The sequence below is a fragment of the Aspergillus bombycis genome, assembly GCF_001792695.1.
Source record: "Aspergillus bombycis strain NRRL26010 chromosome Unknown contig00160, whole genome shotgun sequence".
NCBI classification, from domain to species: Eukaryota; Fungi; Ascomycota; class Eurotiomycetes; order Eurotiales; family Aspergillaceae; genus Aspergillus; species Aspergillus bombycis.
The window spans coordinates 43,668-58,294 of record NW_019170162.1 but is presented as its reverse complement, the minus strand read 5'-3'; the positions used below and the strand labels follow the sequence as shown (position 1 = coordinate 58,294).

General features: G+C 52.7%; 5 protein-coding genes across 5 annotated transcripts; all 5 read right to left on the bottom strand.

Annotated features, from left to right (window-relative positions):
- Positions 1–18: 18 nt before the first annotated feature.
- On the bottom strand, positions 19–471 carry ABOM_011411 (uncharacterized protein; the record flags this gene model as incomplete). Its single annotated transcript, XM_022538539.1, has 1 exon — positions 19–471. One exon carries the CDS (start codon positions 469–471, stop codon positions 19–21), a length of 453 nt encoding a protein of 150 aa, XP_022383821.1.
- Positions 472–2,402: 1,931 nt separating this feature from the next.
- Positions 2,403–2,873, bottom strand: ABOM_011410 (ATP synthase subunit C family protein; the record flags this gene model as incomplete). The annotated part of the gene is made up of 1 exon (XM_022538538.1): positions 2,403–2,873. The coding sequence occupies one exon, from the start codon at positions 2,871–2,873 to the stop codon at positions 2,403–2,405; it is 471 nt and encodes a 156-aa protein (XP_022383820.1).
- A 3,172-nt stretch (positions 2,874–6,045) lies between these two features.
- ABOM_011409 (uncharacterized protein) lies at positions 6,046–8,572 on the bottom strand (the record flags this gene model as incomplete). The annotated part of the gene is made up of 3 exons (XM_022538537.1): positions 6,046–7,257; positions 7,326–8,369; positions 8,462–8,572. The coding sequence occupies 3 exons, from the start codon at positions 8,570–8,572 to the stop codon at positions 6,046–6,048; spliced, it is 2,367 nt and encodes a 788-aa protein (XP_022383809.1).
- Positions 8,573–8,845: 273 nt separating this feature from the next.
- dppIV (prolyl dipeptidyl peptidase DppIV) lies at positions 8,846–11,247 on the bottom strand (the record flags this gene model as incomplete). Its single annotated transcript, XM_022538536.1, has 2 exons — positions 8,846–11,155; positions 11,242–11,247. 2 exons carry the CDS (start codon positions 11,245–11,247, stop codon positions 8,846–8,848), a joined length of 2,316 nt encoding a protein of 771 aa, XP_022383810.1.
- Positions 11,248–13,626: 2,379 nt separating this feature from the next.
- On the bottom strand, positions 13,627–14,277 carry ABOM_011407 (GNAT family N-acetyltransferase; the record flags this gene model as incomplete). The annotated part of the gene is made up of 1 exon (XM_022538535.1): positions 13,627–14,277. The coding sequence occupies one exon, from the start codon at positions 14,275–14,277 to the stop codon at positions 13,627–13,629; it is 651 nt and encodes a 216-aa protein (XP_022383803.1).
- Between the last annotated feature and the right edge of the window lie 350 nt (positions 14,278–14,627).

Genomic DNA, 14,627 nt, shown 5'->3' with positions numbered 1-14,627 from the left:
AAAAAAACGAAAAGGCAATCACCAATCAAAACTCCCAGGCATACACCTCCCTCCCCCCGTAAGCCCGGCACCGTCCCCATCCTTCCGACCCTCCTCCTTCTTCTTCTCCACAGCACCCTCCCCCCAACGCTCCCTCCAACACGCCAATTCCTCTCTCCACAGATCAGTCACGCACGGATCACACGAGCTGCCACAGCACTCACCCAGCCCCGGCGGCGGCGGCGGATCATCATGGCCGCGGTCCGCAGCGCGGATAAGCTGCTTTGTGCGCGTGCCTGTCAGTCTCTTTGCCTTCTTGATCCGCGGCACTTCTGCGGGCTTATAGAGGGGTTCTGGTGCTGGTGTGGGGAGAGAGGATATGGGGGATGTGAAGGAGGCGATTAGGTGGGCTGTGAAGCTTTTTTGGGGGGGTTCTTGGTGCTGCGGTGTTGGGTGGCTTGTTGTCGTTGTCGTTGTTGTTGTTGTTGTCATTTTGGTCAGGAGAGATCTAGATCTGGGGGATTGATTTTTGATATGGTTTGTGTGTGCTTCACTGCTCTGGCAGTTTGGGGGTTATAGATGTCTAGATGTCTACTGGATGGGGGGAAATGTGCATGCCGAGGATTATCGTGCAGGGAAGAATTATATCCCGCTTTATTTTCGTGCCGATTAGAATGATTAGAATAGTTGTCGGGAGGGGGGAGGGTTTAGTTTGGACATTGTTACAAGGAGTGGTGTGGGATGTCGGTTTGGACGGCGGATATATCGTCCCCTCCTAATCGCTGGAGAATTTGTCGACAATCGACCGGCGGTATTGCTGTCTTTCCCAGACGGAGAAATGGGAAGTAGGGTTCAGACTGCGGACTTTTGTTGAAGAAGGAATCCCGAGAGCGTCACATGAGGACCATCCTCGCCCGATATCGGTCACGTGATCGGTCCTCTTCAGAGCCCCCAAAGGACACGACCATCCAAGGGGGGGGAAAAAAACCAGAAGAAAAGCTAAGTGAGGTTCTAGATGCCATACATGATTCACCAGTCCCAGCAAACCCCTTACCGCAGTTGTTGTTGTTGTCCGAAAGACAAAGCTCGAAGAAATGAAAGCGATCATCACAGGGATCGAAAGAAGCGACGAGTGGACCTGCGTCAATGGGCAAAGTATCATGGGACAAGGACCAGAGCCCCTTGGCGCAGCTCTAGTCCGTCATTAGCTCCTGCGCTTCTACCGAGGATCTTGGAGCTATCACGGACATGGTCTGAGCTGTCAGGGCCAACCATTGTTGGGTAGTAGCCGCGAAAGGAAGAAAAAAAATTTTCGTCATGCATGAATGAATGCAATGGTGTGCTGCAGGTGGCTTTTCGTGTGACTTTATTATGACTATTGAGAGAAAAATCCAAATGAAAAATGAAAATTTTTCTCACCAGCGCCTGCTCAATCACCACTCATTTCCGGTCCGCCTCATCTTTTGCTGGTGAGCGGTGACGTTCACGATCCCGGATCGAGATCCACAACGGCACAACCAGTTGTCAACCCTTTCTTGCACTCTCTGAGGCTGATGTTTCAGTGATGTTAGGTCGGGTCAGGTCTTCCTGGGTTTTTGTGACTACGCCCTGGCGTGGAGGCTGTGTTTCATAATCATTCTCCTACTACCTGGCTTTTTTTGAGTTTTTTGAGTTCTCGCTTGGTTTCTTTGTTCGCCTGCCTTGGTAGTCTCACATTCTTGTCGACTGATATAGCTGATGGAGACGGGTCAAGGGCAAATTGCCCCTGCCACCGCCAGTTATGGCCAACGTGGCCGGGGAAGCTTCTTTTCCCGTTATCCACCGGGAAAATGGCCATCTGTGAGCGGTGTACCTCTCAATTTGATCTCTACGGCTGGAGAGAGCTCACCAGCAAAGCTTTCTCCAGATTTGTTAGCTTCTAGCTCGAATAGCTTGTTCTTTCGTAGGAAGGCAAAAAGGCCACGGGGACCGATTGCTGCTTGTGGGAAGGAAGGGGGGGAAGGAGAGACGAGAGCAGTCCCCAATTGCCGTCGTCTCTTCGTTTTTGACACACGTCCTCGGGACGAAAAAGTCCGGGGTAAAACACAAGAGAACACGTATTCCGTGGGCCAGCCCAAGTAGGGGGAAACCAAAAGTAATATACAAGGTCGCAAATTATCGAGTTAAAGTGAGTTTATCAAAGTGGCTCGAAAGTTGGGAGTTTTAGTGGCCATTTTAAACTCTATATGTACAGTGTATTGGGATGATAGATGATGCCGGGAAAGTAGTACATGATATATAAAAAGACCACCACAAGATTACCTCCTAACTGAACGGCGAAATCGATAAAGACTCTCCATTCAATTTGACCATTTGAGAATTCAAGGAAATTGCATTTGCCTCATATGCCCTTTCGGATAAATTGGTTCTCGCCAACGATCCGCTTAAACGTACTTGCACATCATAGCAACCATCAGGTCGAACAGACCAATGGCTTCGACGAAGGCGAAACCAAGAATGGCGTAGGAGAAGAGCTGGCCACGGAGGGCAGGGTTGCGGGAGACACCGAGGAGGAGGGCACCGAAGACGAGACCGATACCGATACCGGCACCACCGAGACCGATGGCGGCGGAACCCATACCCATGTTCTGGGAGACCTGGACCATGGCGTCGGCGATCTCAGAGGAGTACTGGCGGCGGGCCTGGACGTTGGCGAAGACCTGGCGAGCGTTGGCCTGGATCATGGAAGGCTGCTGGCGCTTGACGGTCTGGAAGGGGGTCATGGGGATAGCGGTCTTGCGCTGGGTGGTGAAGGTACGCTTGGGGGCAGCGAAGCGGGCGGCCGGGCGGGCAACCTTGGTGGTTGCGGCCATCTGGGAGGCCAGGCGAGAGGCAAAGACACGAGAGGAGGCCATTGTGATGGTAATTTGGAGGATGATTTTTCTCTGGTGAGAGGAGAGAAGGTGGAAAAGAATGGGTAGACAGAACTTTTTAGGAGGGAAAAAAGCTGGAGAAGTTGACAACAGAGGCCTTCCGGGACATAAATACTCTCCCGCTAAATTTTCGCTCGTTTTCCCACACACCCGGCCCCCCGTCGGTCTTAGTGCGCTGTTGGGAAAAAGCCCTACTGCGTGTATATCCCTATCTTTCCACGCACATCCTTTGTTGCCCAGGGATGCCTCTGACTGATCGGGTTCGTTCGGGAGGGGGCCAAGGGAGGATTCCTGTGGTACAGCCAATTATTCCTGCTGCTGGGTTGGCCGCGCAGGTCCGCGGATGGAGCTGGATGTGCTGTTCGACGAGTCTCCGTTGCGGTTGTGCGAAACTGGCATCCACTGGAAGCTCCATCCGGACCCATTGGTATCTTACGCCAATTGCCATGGCAATTCCTTTTTGGTTGACCCCATTTTTTTGGGGTGTCGGTCTTTTTCCTACCAAGTACAAATACCCTACGATGTACCCTATTCCCCATCCCCATCCCCCAAGTAACAGTTGCCCGGCTACAAGAAAAGAAAAAAAAAAAAAAAAAAGGCTACGGTATGCTTCAGGAGAGGCGAAAAAAGGGCAGAGAAATTTCAGCAAGAGTGGATCCCTGCATTCACGGATGGGTCCGATGGACCGGTTCGGATCCACATGGCGCACCGCAATCAACCAATGCCAACCTGCAGCCGGCAAGCTAATTTCTGGTCTTTTTCTCGGACTCGAATCAACCGGGCCGAATCGGGCATGCGGCTCCACCAGCACCGGAGTTTCCCAAACAAAAATAAAACCATAACAAGTGAGGCGTCTCAGAAAAAAAAAATAAAAATAAAAATAAAAAATGAAAGCAGGATTCTTGGTGACGCTCATGGTTGACCCGAGGGAAGACAGAGCCAATGACTTCGGGTAGAAGGAAATTCGTCTCTGCAATTGCTTGTTGATGGTCATCCCGGGTAGCAGTGGTTATAAAAGCAGAGTCAACTGGCACCCAGCCCTTTTCTTTTTTTTCCACGGAGAGCAAACTCGAACTGCCCGAACTAGGGAAACACTAGTCCGGATCTCTGAGGATAAGATGAGCTCACCGACTCTCCTAATGGGATCCATTCTCCCGTTTTAGGACAACCCGCCACGCTTGGTCGGTTCAGGGCAACCAGACAAGAATGCTGACGGCGGGCTCCTTTGCAACCACGCACCCATTTTTCCTCCTGGAGGACTCATTCCCTTCCGAGGGTAGTGTCCAGGTTATATAGGTTTGGATACATCAGAGAAATCCTTTCTGGGGAGAACCCGACTTGGACGAAAATGACCCGTCGGTGGACGACCCGAAAAATTATTGTGCTCGTCAGCACTAATCAAACAAATTTTAATCTCACCCTGGGATTGAAGAGCCAAGCATGGAAAATCAAATAAAATAAAATAAAATAAAATAAAACCGGAAAGCGACAGGTCTCATATAACTGCCTCCCCTTGATCCCCGTTCCTAGTATTTCTTTTTTATTTTTCTCTTTTCCCTATCTCGACAATTGATCTGTTCCGCCTCCCCTTATAAATACTTCTCCCAGAAACCCTGGATTCCATCCCTTGTCTCTTTCGTGGATGAAGGGGAAACAACCCATGTTATGGGCGATCTCAGCCTCCCTGCACCATTACGTAACCCTGAATTAATCTATCTGGCATGCCGGATGTAGCAGGGATCGCAGCAGATGAACAGGTTCGAAGCCTGCAGTCGAATCTTGGTCGAACTTAAGCTTGCGTTTAACGGTTGCAGGGAAGTCCCTGTGACTCGCCGAAATTTCCCGCGTTTCCTCCGATTTTCGGTCTCGCGCAACTTCTGAGAATCCGATGACATGACACATGACACATAGCGCGTAGCTGTACGGGATAGTTCGACGTGGATTGAATTATGTGATAGTCAGCAGTCAGCAGTCAGCAAGAGACTGGACGAAATTACCTAAGGCTTTCGTTGGTGTATTGGGGAAGGGAGACATCTTTCGAGGGTGGTGATCTCAGGGCCAGCAATTCCCGTGATAGCCGAGTTGCCGTTGTCGCAGCCTGAGGCATCAGAGCATCGTGGTTGGTTTGCCTCGGCTAGATAGCTTAGGGACGACGAGGGAATCACATTGAGGTTCGTATCCAGTGGTAGACAGCGAATATGAGGGTGATTCAAGTGGCATTGTCGATGTCAGTATATTCTTTGGTGTGAACCACTGTATGGGATACAATGGAAGCGATAATAGCTCCTCGTGGTGGTCCAGATATTGTCTCAAGAGCTTTGGGGTGGAATATATATATTGAGCCTACACTAGGGTAGCTCCTCATACAACACGTAACGCCGTACAATACTTAACGCACTTCTCTTACAACGAGCATGACTTTTTTACAAAGCTACTGACCCATGAATAACCTTCTATATAACTATCCCAACCAAATAAAAGCACGGTTGTCATGAACGAGGGCAAGCTTTTACCCCGGGGGAAGTTTCCACTTTTGCAATGCTATCTTTAGCGCTACTTAAATTACCCGTTTCGATTTACCCACCATTCCCGTTCCATCCGCCGCGCTAGTCCCGATTGGGATCCGCCGCGCTTGTACTCTCAACAACATCAGTAGAACTCGTGATAGCTGCTGAAGTATTCGACATATGGCTTGTAGACTAACACGATACTGTATCACGGATTCAGCATATTATACACGCACTGGAGACTATCTGTTTTGTCCTGGAGTGAACCTCTACGCATATCAACGTCCACCCATCACAGACAGAGTCGTGTCCTGGGAAGGGACGTCGGTGTGAAGTGGATATATGGATGCTCTCTAGTTTACACAAGGGTGGTTCTAACAGAATTGATATAACCGCTGTTGTTTACTGGTTTCTACATAGTCGTGAGAAAGTATCGTCTTTTCCTATTTGGGGTATATGTTTGATCTTGCGGGTGGAGCTTGGATGCTGTTTTAATCTGGTGTTTTAGGGCTCATAGTTGGTGATGGATGTATAGTTTGCGATGCCTTGTCAACACCAGAGCACGCTGTAGTGTATTAGTGTAATGGTCTCCATGCATAGAGGGGAACATGATCAATGGCAAGCACTTCAACCACTACAGTCAAGACTCATGCAGTGTCCACCTCGCTCCCTTTCGGCGCTTTCGTTCCATACTCCAAAACCACCCGCACGTCCTTCCCCGGTTCTAAGTGTAGCACCCATTTAACCTCTCCCTTCTTCTCCATGACGGCCTTTCCGCTTCCGTGGCTCGCTTCCATGTCCAGCTTCACTTCATTGCCCTTTTCATGCAACCCCTTTGGCTCCAGGATCTCCACCTGCAGCTCCTTGTCCTCGCTCACCGGCACCTGATCCAATACAGTGATGTCCGCAGCCACGCCCTTGGTATTCTTGATCCAGCACGTGCGTCGGAACACAGCCCCGACCTGTCCGGTGAAGAACCCGGTGTTCAACCGTCGCACCGTTGGTTTACCATAGGTCACCAGGATCGAGGGATCAACGCCCAAGGAGACACTGAAGAAATCGCCCGGCGCACAGTTCGGGATCGTGGCCGTGCCAAGGAATGTTCCATCAACCGTCAAACCCACTCTGCCGCGCATAATCCGCAACGACGAGGTGTTCTTGATCCGTGCGCGGTAAAACGCTTCGGCGCTGTGTTTCGGGACAATGATATGCGAAAGGGTGACGGACTCCAGGTCGAGATCGGCCAGCACATGGCGTCTGTTGTTGCTCGAGGGGGTAAGCGTCCGCTGACCGGGAAGATCGTAGGTTGTTGTGAGTCCATAGTCTTGCTTGACAGATTCTTGGTGTTCGAGGGACGTGGAAGCTACGGTGTCGATGTCGTTGTCGGGCTCGTCTTCACTACCCTCGTAGTCCTCGCCGTGCGCGTGGTCAATGGGATTTGGCTCTTGCTCGGAAGGGTTCTGGGCTGGTACTGCAGCTGCAGCTCTCCCAAACAAGGGCCCCCCAGATCCGAAAAGACCTCCAGATGACCCCTTCTGGGTATGACCCGATGCTTCCCCTGTATCGCCCGTTTGATTTGATGCAGGTGCAGCTGGAGCCAGCCCCCCAAAAAGGCCCCGGGACGAGCTAGGTTGGTTCTGGTTTGGCGGCGACCCAAAAGCACTCGCTGTAGATGGCTGCGCTGCACTAAAGGGAGACCCTGTCGAGTTCTGACTCTGGGTCGGTGCAGCCCCAAAAGGATTTGCAGACGCTGGTTTGAACTGTGCGAATCCAAAACCCTGCTGAGGTTGCGTTGTAGCCATTCCGAACTGGCTGGTCCCCGAGGGACGAGTTCCAAACAGCCCACTGGTTTTCACAACCTGCATTTCCCATTAGATCATCAGCTTCTCCCGACAAAACTCGCACAATATCAGGGCCCATCACTTACAGATCGATTCGCATACCCACCCCTCAGAATCTTCTCCCAAGAAGGATGCTCCTGATTCTCCCGAATGGCATCCAGCAACTTAATATGCCAAGGGTGCAACGAGGGGATGCGCTGTTCCAACCCAGAAAACGACGCCTGCGACGTGGACAGCGTCACCCGCGCATCCGTCCACGTCTCCGAGCTCGAGTTCCGGAACTCAGCGCGGTACGCCATGCGCGCCGACGACGAAGGCGTGTTGATGCGCAGCTCATAGCGCGAGCTCCAGCTCACGCCGGGTACCACATAGCTCAGCCGCAAGACGACATCGACGGGCTCCAACATGATCTCCGACCGGTCTACGACAGAACTGCGCCGACTCGACCCCGGCGTGAACCCGGCCTGACTATCCAGATGCACCACCACCTGGCCCACGCGCCCCGTCCAGAACTTGAACCTCTCGTCTCTCTTCATCCTCCGCTGCTCCGCCCTCCTGGCGCGCTCTGTCGCCCTCTTCTCCCTCTCCCTCCGCTCCTTCTTCGACGCAGCCTCCCGGGCCTTCCTCAACCGCCCCTCCACCTTCCCCCGCTTCTTCCCCAGCCTCGCCAGCTCCCTCTCCCCCTCCCCAACCTCCACCCCGGCCTGATGACACCGCTGATTCCCCACCGTGCGCTGCCGCGTATACAGCGCCAAGAACCCCTCCAGCGCCTCCGCCCCGGTACTCTCGGGGTCCATCTTCCGCGCATACTCATCCAGAATCTCCAGCATGGAGAGCGCCATCGCGCGTTCATTGCGCGCCTTCGCAAGCCGCGTCTCCACGTCCGCTATCTCGTCCGAGATAGCCCGTAGCTCGGGGTCGTCATCGTCGTCATCGCCTGAGTCGGAGTCGGGGTCTGCCGAGTCATCGGAGTCTGATTCAAGAGGGTAGATGTCCTCGAATTTCTCTTGTCGGGGTACTATCGATGTCTGGATGTCGGTGATTGTGGCGAGCCCTGTTCCTTCGATGAGGAGTGAGTCGCTGTTCACTTGTGGGTCGAGACCGGTGATTTTGAGTTCATGTTGGCCTGGCTTTTTTATTTTAGTTTTTGATTATGTTGATTTATGTGTTTGTTTGGGGGTTGAATGGAGGGTGGTATGTATGTATGGATGGATGGATGTACCTGGATTGAGGTGCGTATCTCGCGAACGATGGTTGCGCGCTGCGGGGTGATTGTGACGGATTTGGTCGGGAGGTCTGTGATTTGGATTGTCGAGGTCGGGATTTCCGCCATTTTTTTTTCTCTTTTCTTTTGGGATTGTTTTGTTTTACTTGGGATGGTTTGGTTGACTGGGTGGATACGAGCTTTAAGTAGATTTTGGGTAGACTGATCTCAGTCTCGTGGCGCTAGTTTATCCTTGGTGGGGGGCCTTACACCAACGGGCGATGGTTATTGGGGGGGGTGAGAGTTGGGACTAAAACATTCCGTATCAATTGCTATGTATGCTATGTGTAGCCACTCGCTCTAAAATGAATGAATGGGATGAGAGGTTAGCCCGTGTAGTATCTACTCCTCCAAGTCCTTCTTCGTCCACTGGTGTAGCAGCACCTGCGCTTGTCGGTTCTTCTCCTGGTAGAGCTTCCGGGCCAGTTGCTTGTACAAGAAGACGCCGCCGCCATTGTAACTGATGCCGTGGTCCGAGTCTGTGAACCATTGGGAATGGAGCTTCTCCGGCGAGACGCCATCGCCCATGAGGAGATCCACCAGCGCAGCCGAGTTCTGGAAGTGCACGTTATCGTCGCCCGTGCCGTGCTGGATCAAGAATCCGCCCTCGACGTTCTTGAACCCGTCTGTGTTGCGGACGGCGCTGGTCGTGTAGCCCTCCTCGTTGGTCGAGAGCGTCTTCATGTAGCGCTCCGTGTACATCGAGTCGTAGAAGCGCCAGTCGGAGACAGGGGCAGTGATGACTCCCAGGGTGAAGGCATCACTGTCCTTCTCCAGGACCTTGCTGGTCAAGTAGCCGCCGAAACTCCAGCCCCAGATGCCGATGTGGTCTGCGTCGATCCAGGGGATGTTCGCGGCCTGTTGGGCCGCGTAGATCTGGTCTTCTGCTTCGAGGAGGCCGAGCTGGCCGGTCACGGCGGAGCGGAACTTGCGTCCCTTGAAACCTGTGCCGCGGTTGTCGACGGTCCAGGTGACGTATTCAAGCTCGCTGTCGGAGGCCACGTAGGCCTTGAAGTTTAGGGCTTGCCATCTCTTGGTTACTTCTTGGGCGCCTGGGCCGCCGTATGGGGTGAAGAGAATGGGGTACTTCTTATCTGGGGAGAACCCGGGGGGTAGGCGCTGCATGACGTTGAGGGTTTCTCCGGAGGGGAGGGGGAGTTCGAAGTAGGTGATGTTGGGCAAGGCGTAGTCCTTGATTTGCTCAAGTACTTTAGCGTTGTCGGTGATGGTACGGAGCGGTTTGGTACTGTTGGTCGTGTAGAGTTCCTGGTAGGGTACGTCTGGGCCTCCGTATGTGAGGATGTAGTAGCCCGAGTTCGCGGAGAAGGAAGCCGACCAGTACGCGGCGACGGTGTCGTCGACTAGGGAGGTGACCTCAAATGTGGAGTAGGAGACGGAGTAGAGATGGCGCTCGGTGCTGTGGTGTTGAGTCGACAGGTAGTACACCAATTGGCGCTCCTGGTCAATACTCAGGATAGATGTGACCTCCCATTCGCCTTTGGTCAATGGGATAGGTTTGCCGCCCGAGACGGGGAAAAGATAGAGATGCGCCCACCCCGAATGGTCGGAGATGTCAATGTAGTAGGCCGCCTTGTCGGACGGCTTGATAGAGCCGATATAATTTATGGATAGGAGGTTATCAAGCCATCCATCTGTTCCATCCCGGTCGCTGATGACGGTAGCCTTGTTCGAGGCAGTATCGACCGCGACGACCTTCTGCTGGTCCTGTACACGGTTGAACGCCTTAGCAGCAACGGTGGTATGAGTATCAGTGAGCCAAGTCACCTCGCCAATGATCAAGTCCGTTGGCTCAAACGCGTCGATCGGCGCCTGCTTCACCTCCTTGCTAGCGATGTTGAGAAGACTCAACGTCACGGTCGGATTCGTCTGCGAGACCTTGGGATACCTTATCTTCAGCTCCCGCGGATACGCCGGAGCAAGGGGTTGGTTATCCATATAATACTGAACAGTATAGGTTGGAACCCCAGTCTCATTGAAGCTCAAGTAAGCCAGATATTCACCATCCGGCGAGAACCACAGCGCGTAGCGATCGCCCAGGATCTCCTCTTCATAGATCCAGTCCGGCACGCCATGGAACATGTCGGGGCCACCATCATCGGTGATCCGCGTAACAGTGCCATTGTCCCAGACATAAAGGTCATTGTCACGAACAAAAGCGATGGTATTGCCCGCCGGGCTCCATCGCGCATATTGAATATCACCTTCCTGATCGGGCATCAGGGGCACGGACTTCAGCGACTCCACATCCTGGACGTAGTAATCGGCAAAGAACGAATGCCGGTACTGCTTGGTGTGGTTGGACGCCCACAGCACCGACGACAAGTCCGGATGGATCCAGTAGTCGAATGCTTCCTTCCCTGTCGGAATCTTGTCCGCAGGGATGAGCGTGCGCGACTCGTTGGTGACGATGTTCTCGATGGTGAGACTACCGTCGTCCGCCGCGTACACGTAGGACCCATCCTCTGCGCCCGAGAGCCATTGCACCGAGCGCGAGGTCGGCGTGATCGCTTGTTTGATTACAGTCTCATTGAAGGTGAGACGTTTGCTGCCTTCTCCGGTGGGCGCGTGTGGTTTCCGAGGCACATCTAGAGCCTGGGCCACGCCGACCAGGAGCAGCAGAAGCTTGGAGTACTGGAGGGGGAAGAGTTAATTATAACGGATTCAATGCTGGATTGCATTTAATTATTCATAGATATCATTGGAATTAACTAACGTACCTTCATGGTGGACAAAATCCCGAGCTCAGCAGGAATCAAGGGATGGCTGGTGGAAGCGGAATTGCAGACCCGGTTTAAATACTAGACGCATTAAATAAAATGTGACTTGTTTGGTTCCCCGCAGAAATCGCGTCTTATCAGTCATCCCTCGTCCTGCATTAGCTCCATCACCACCACCTTCACTTTCCCTACGCTGCCAAGATTCCTCATGAAAAAAAACCGCTGATAGCCGTTGGACAAGCTGCAGGTTCATTGGTAGCAAAGCTTCTAGCGGTGTAACCCAAGACTCGTACATAATTTAAGAGGATTCTAGCCTGACCGAGAAAAAAACAGGACCATTGCAACATAAAACCCGCTGATGATGCTATTGGGGGATTATCCCGTGTCTAACCATTCGATGAGGAATAGTGGCGAGAGGGGAAAAAGGATCTAAAACCAGTTTATAAACAGTACGATTCTAACCATGCTTGAAAATATCGTACATAACAGGATCATTGCTAGCCTCAATCGCAGGAACAATGACACCGCGAGGAACTAACAGCCCTCTTTGTTGCTATTTACCAATGATCACCAAGAGTGGATGTTGGGTAACCTCACATTTATGCGGTAAAGCCCTTGCTACGGCCGGAACCATTTCCATGGCCGTTGTCATGTCCAGGTCTCTTGTGATGAGGGTCATCGCGCTTGGCCTGGCTATCCTTCTCGCCCTGGCCATCCTTCTTGCCCTCATCATCCTTCTTGCTCTGGCCATCCTTCTTGCCCTCATCATCCTTCTTGCTCTGGCCATCCTTCTTCCCCTCATCATCCTTCTTGCCCTCGCCATTCTGCTTGCCCTTGTGCTCGCCGTCGTGGCCAGGGTGCTCGTCGCGGGCCTCAAGACCACGCTTACCACCCTGACCACCAAAAAGACCTCCAACACCTGGAAGGCCGCCTACTGGGCGGTCGCCGGTGAGTCCGCTAGTAGGAAGCTTGTCGGTAGGGAGCTTGTCGGTAGGGAGCTTGTCGGTAGGGAGCTTGTCGGTAGGGAGCTTGTCGGTAGGGAGCTTGTCGGTAGGAAGCTTATCGGTAGGGTTCTTGAGGACTTCGCCGTCTACCGGGCCTTCACGACGCCCGAGACCTCCAACAACGGGAAGCCCTTTAACAAGACCACCCACTGGGTCAGCACTAGCATCCTGGCCGCCACTGCCCTGGCCAGTAGGGAGTTGGCCAGAGGCCGGAGGGTCGCGGGCGACTATTTCACCAGCAGGACCTACTAATCATCAGTCAAGCTTCATACACTTTTTGCTCGAGAGGCAAACCGTTGCGAGCGGGAGCAGCAGCGACGAGTCCAGTAACGCTCAGAAGAGAAAGGAGAGTAGCGGCCTTCATTTTGGCGGTGGGTAGAAAGATTGAGTGAGGAAATTGGATGCTGAGTCGATAGGAATTGTGATGATGGGAGACAACAAGAACCACCGGTCGCGAGGTCTCCTTTATACTGCTCTCTGTCCAGAGAATCCAGGAGGTCTGTCTACTTTTGTTGCTGCATCACATCCGAGTAAGTGGCTGTCCATTGATCGCCCTTCGTTACGTGTGCAACATTCAGCTTTGTCTCAGAGATGATCATCAAGCGGACAGACAATCATCGCCACGACGAGATAGATGTCGGCATCCCATCTACCCTGGCAAAGGTCCAGCTGTTCACCTTATTGGCAGAAGCCAAAATATTGCGACAGCAGCTATCGAAACTAGAGCCGAAGTGCTGCAAGGTGGGTGAAGATCGCGATGCGCAAGAACACACTTGACACCATTGAACTCAGGGCCCGTAGATCAACGTTTAAATCGCGGGCAATTAAGCTACAAGCCCTGTTGTCCGAGTGTTAGGATATCACAGGTCCCAGGACATGATCGGCCAATTATTGGCAGATACGCCTATTCCGTAAAATTAGGAACTCCATGTTTCCCCCTTGATCTGACGCAAGGGATGGGCAGATCATCCGCAGTTGCCTTCCCCATAGTGATCATCGACAAATGACCGCGTATATGTTCCGAATAGACTAGGGATGTTTCAGGGCTTGCGATCGGTATTTGCACCCCAGGGTTTTATGGGGATGACGCTGCAGACGAGGCTTATTTAGTCTTTCGATTGCGCAATCGCTTACCACCCCCCGGCGGGCAATATTCACGCACACTGTCAGTCCTGGTTAGGGTTGTAGATGGTTCATGTACGCGTTGCTCATTAGATCTACCACAACATATGCCGTATGCGTATATATGTACATAGCAAAAACAAAGGTACAAGGTACAACACCACGATCCATATGTACAGCGCCCTTCCAAAAGTATCGACAAACCCCTCACCACGCCCCGACGTCACCAACTGACGAAGTGTACCACATTAACCCCCCTCTACCTCCGCAAGGGCTTTCTCAAAAAGTCCGCCCAGATGATTGCATCATTCCCGTCCAGCAGGGGCTCGTGATACCTCGGCTCAGACTTCCAGTACATATATCCCCGTCTCTCATACCACTCCGCCGTACAAACGGCGGGCCGCACTCGGTCCAGCTTGTCCCAGAAATGGCTCTCCTCGTAGAAATACCGCTTGCTGAGCGCGTTCAGGGTGAGATATTTACACTCCGGGCTGCCATACGGTTCCTGGCTCGCCATCGCTTCGACTATGTCCATTGCTTTGCGCCCGAGACCACCCCGGTGGGAGGGGTCGATGAAGAAGGTCTGGATGGTGAGGGTGGAGCGATCGGCCGTGGCGAGCTCGGGGTCTGGGGGACTAGCGTAGGAGTCGAGAGAGATGTGGCCGGCGCGGATGCGAGGCGCATCGGCGTCAGTGGACTGGGCAGGGACGGTGATCCAGAAGAAGGATTTGAGGTGCGCGTCTTGTTTGTCTCGCCAGGCGATGAGGTTGGCGTCTTCGTAGTCCCAGCCGCATTTTCTGCGCTGTTGCTTCAGCTCGGCGAACTCGGCGGAGTTGTGCAGGTTGATCGGGATCAGGGTGCATGGCTCCTCTGGGGTGCATATGACAGTAGTGGTAGTTGTTGTAGTCATGGTGGAATTTGTAGGGGTTGTGCGGTTCAAACTCGAGATCTGGTGAAGCGTACACCAGTGTAGGTATCAGTAGAGTAGTAGAGAAGGCTGTCTCAGAGTCATCTCGGGGCTTTTCATATGTGTTAATTAATCATTTTGAGTCATTGTGAATGATTTTTCATTAGTAAATAGATCTGCCACTGGCCAATGGGAATGCTTCCTGGGGTTAAGGTTTATCTTATCGCCTGTCGCGTGGCGATTATATCCGAGGCTCCTATGTCCGAGACCATACAATCACCGTTGTAGAAGGGAAATTGATAGGAGACTTTTGTTATCTGGATAATCTGAAACAGCGGACTATTTCCGACGAG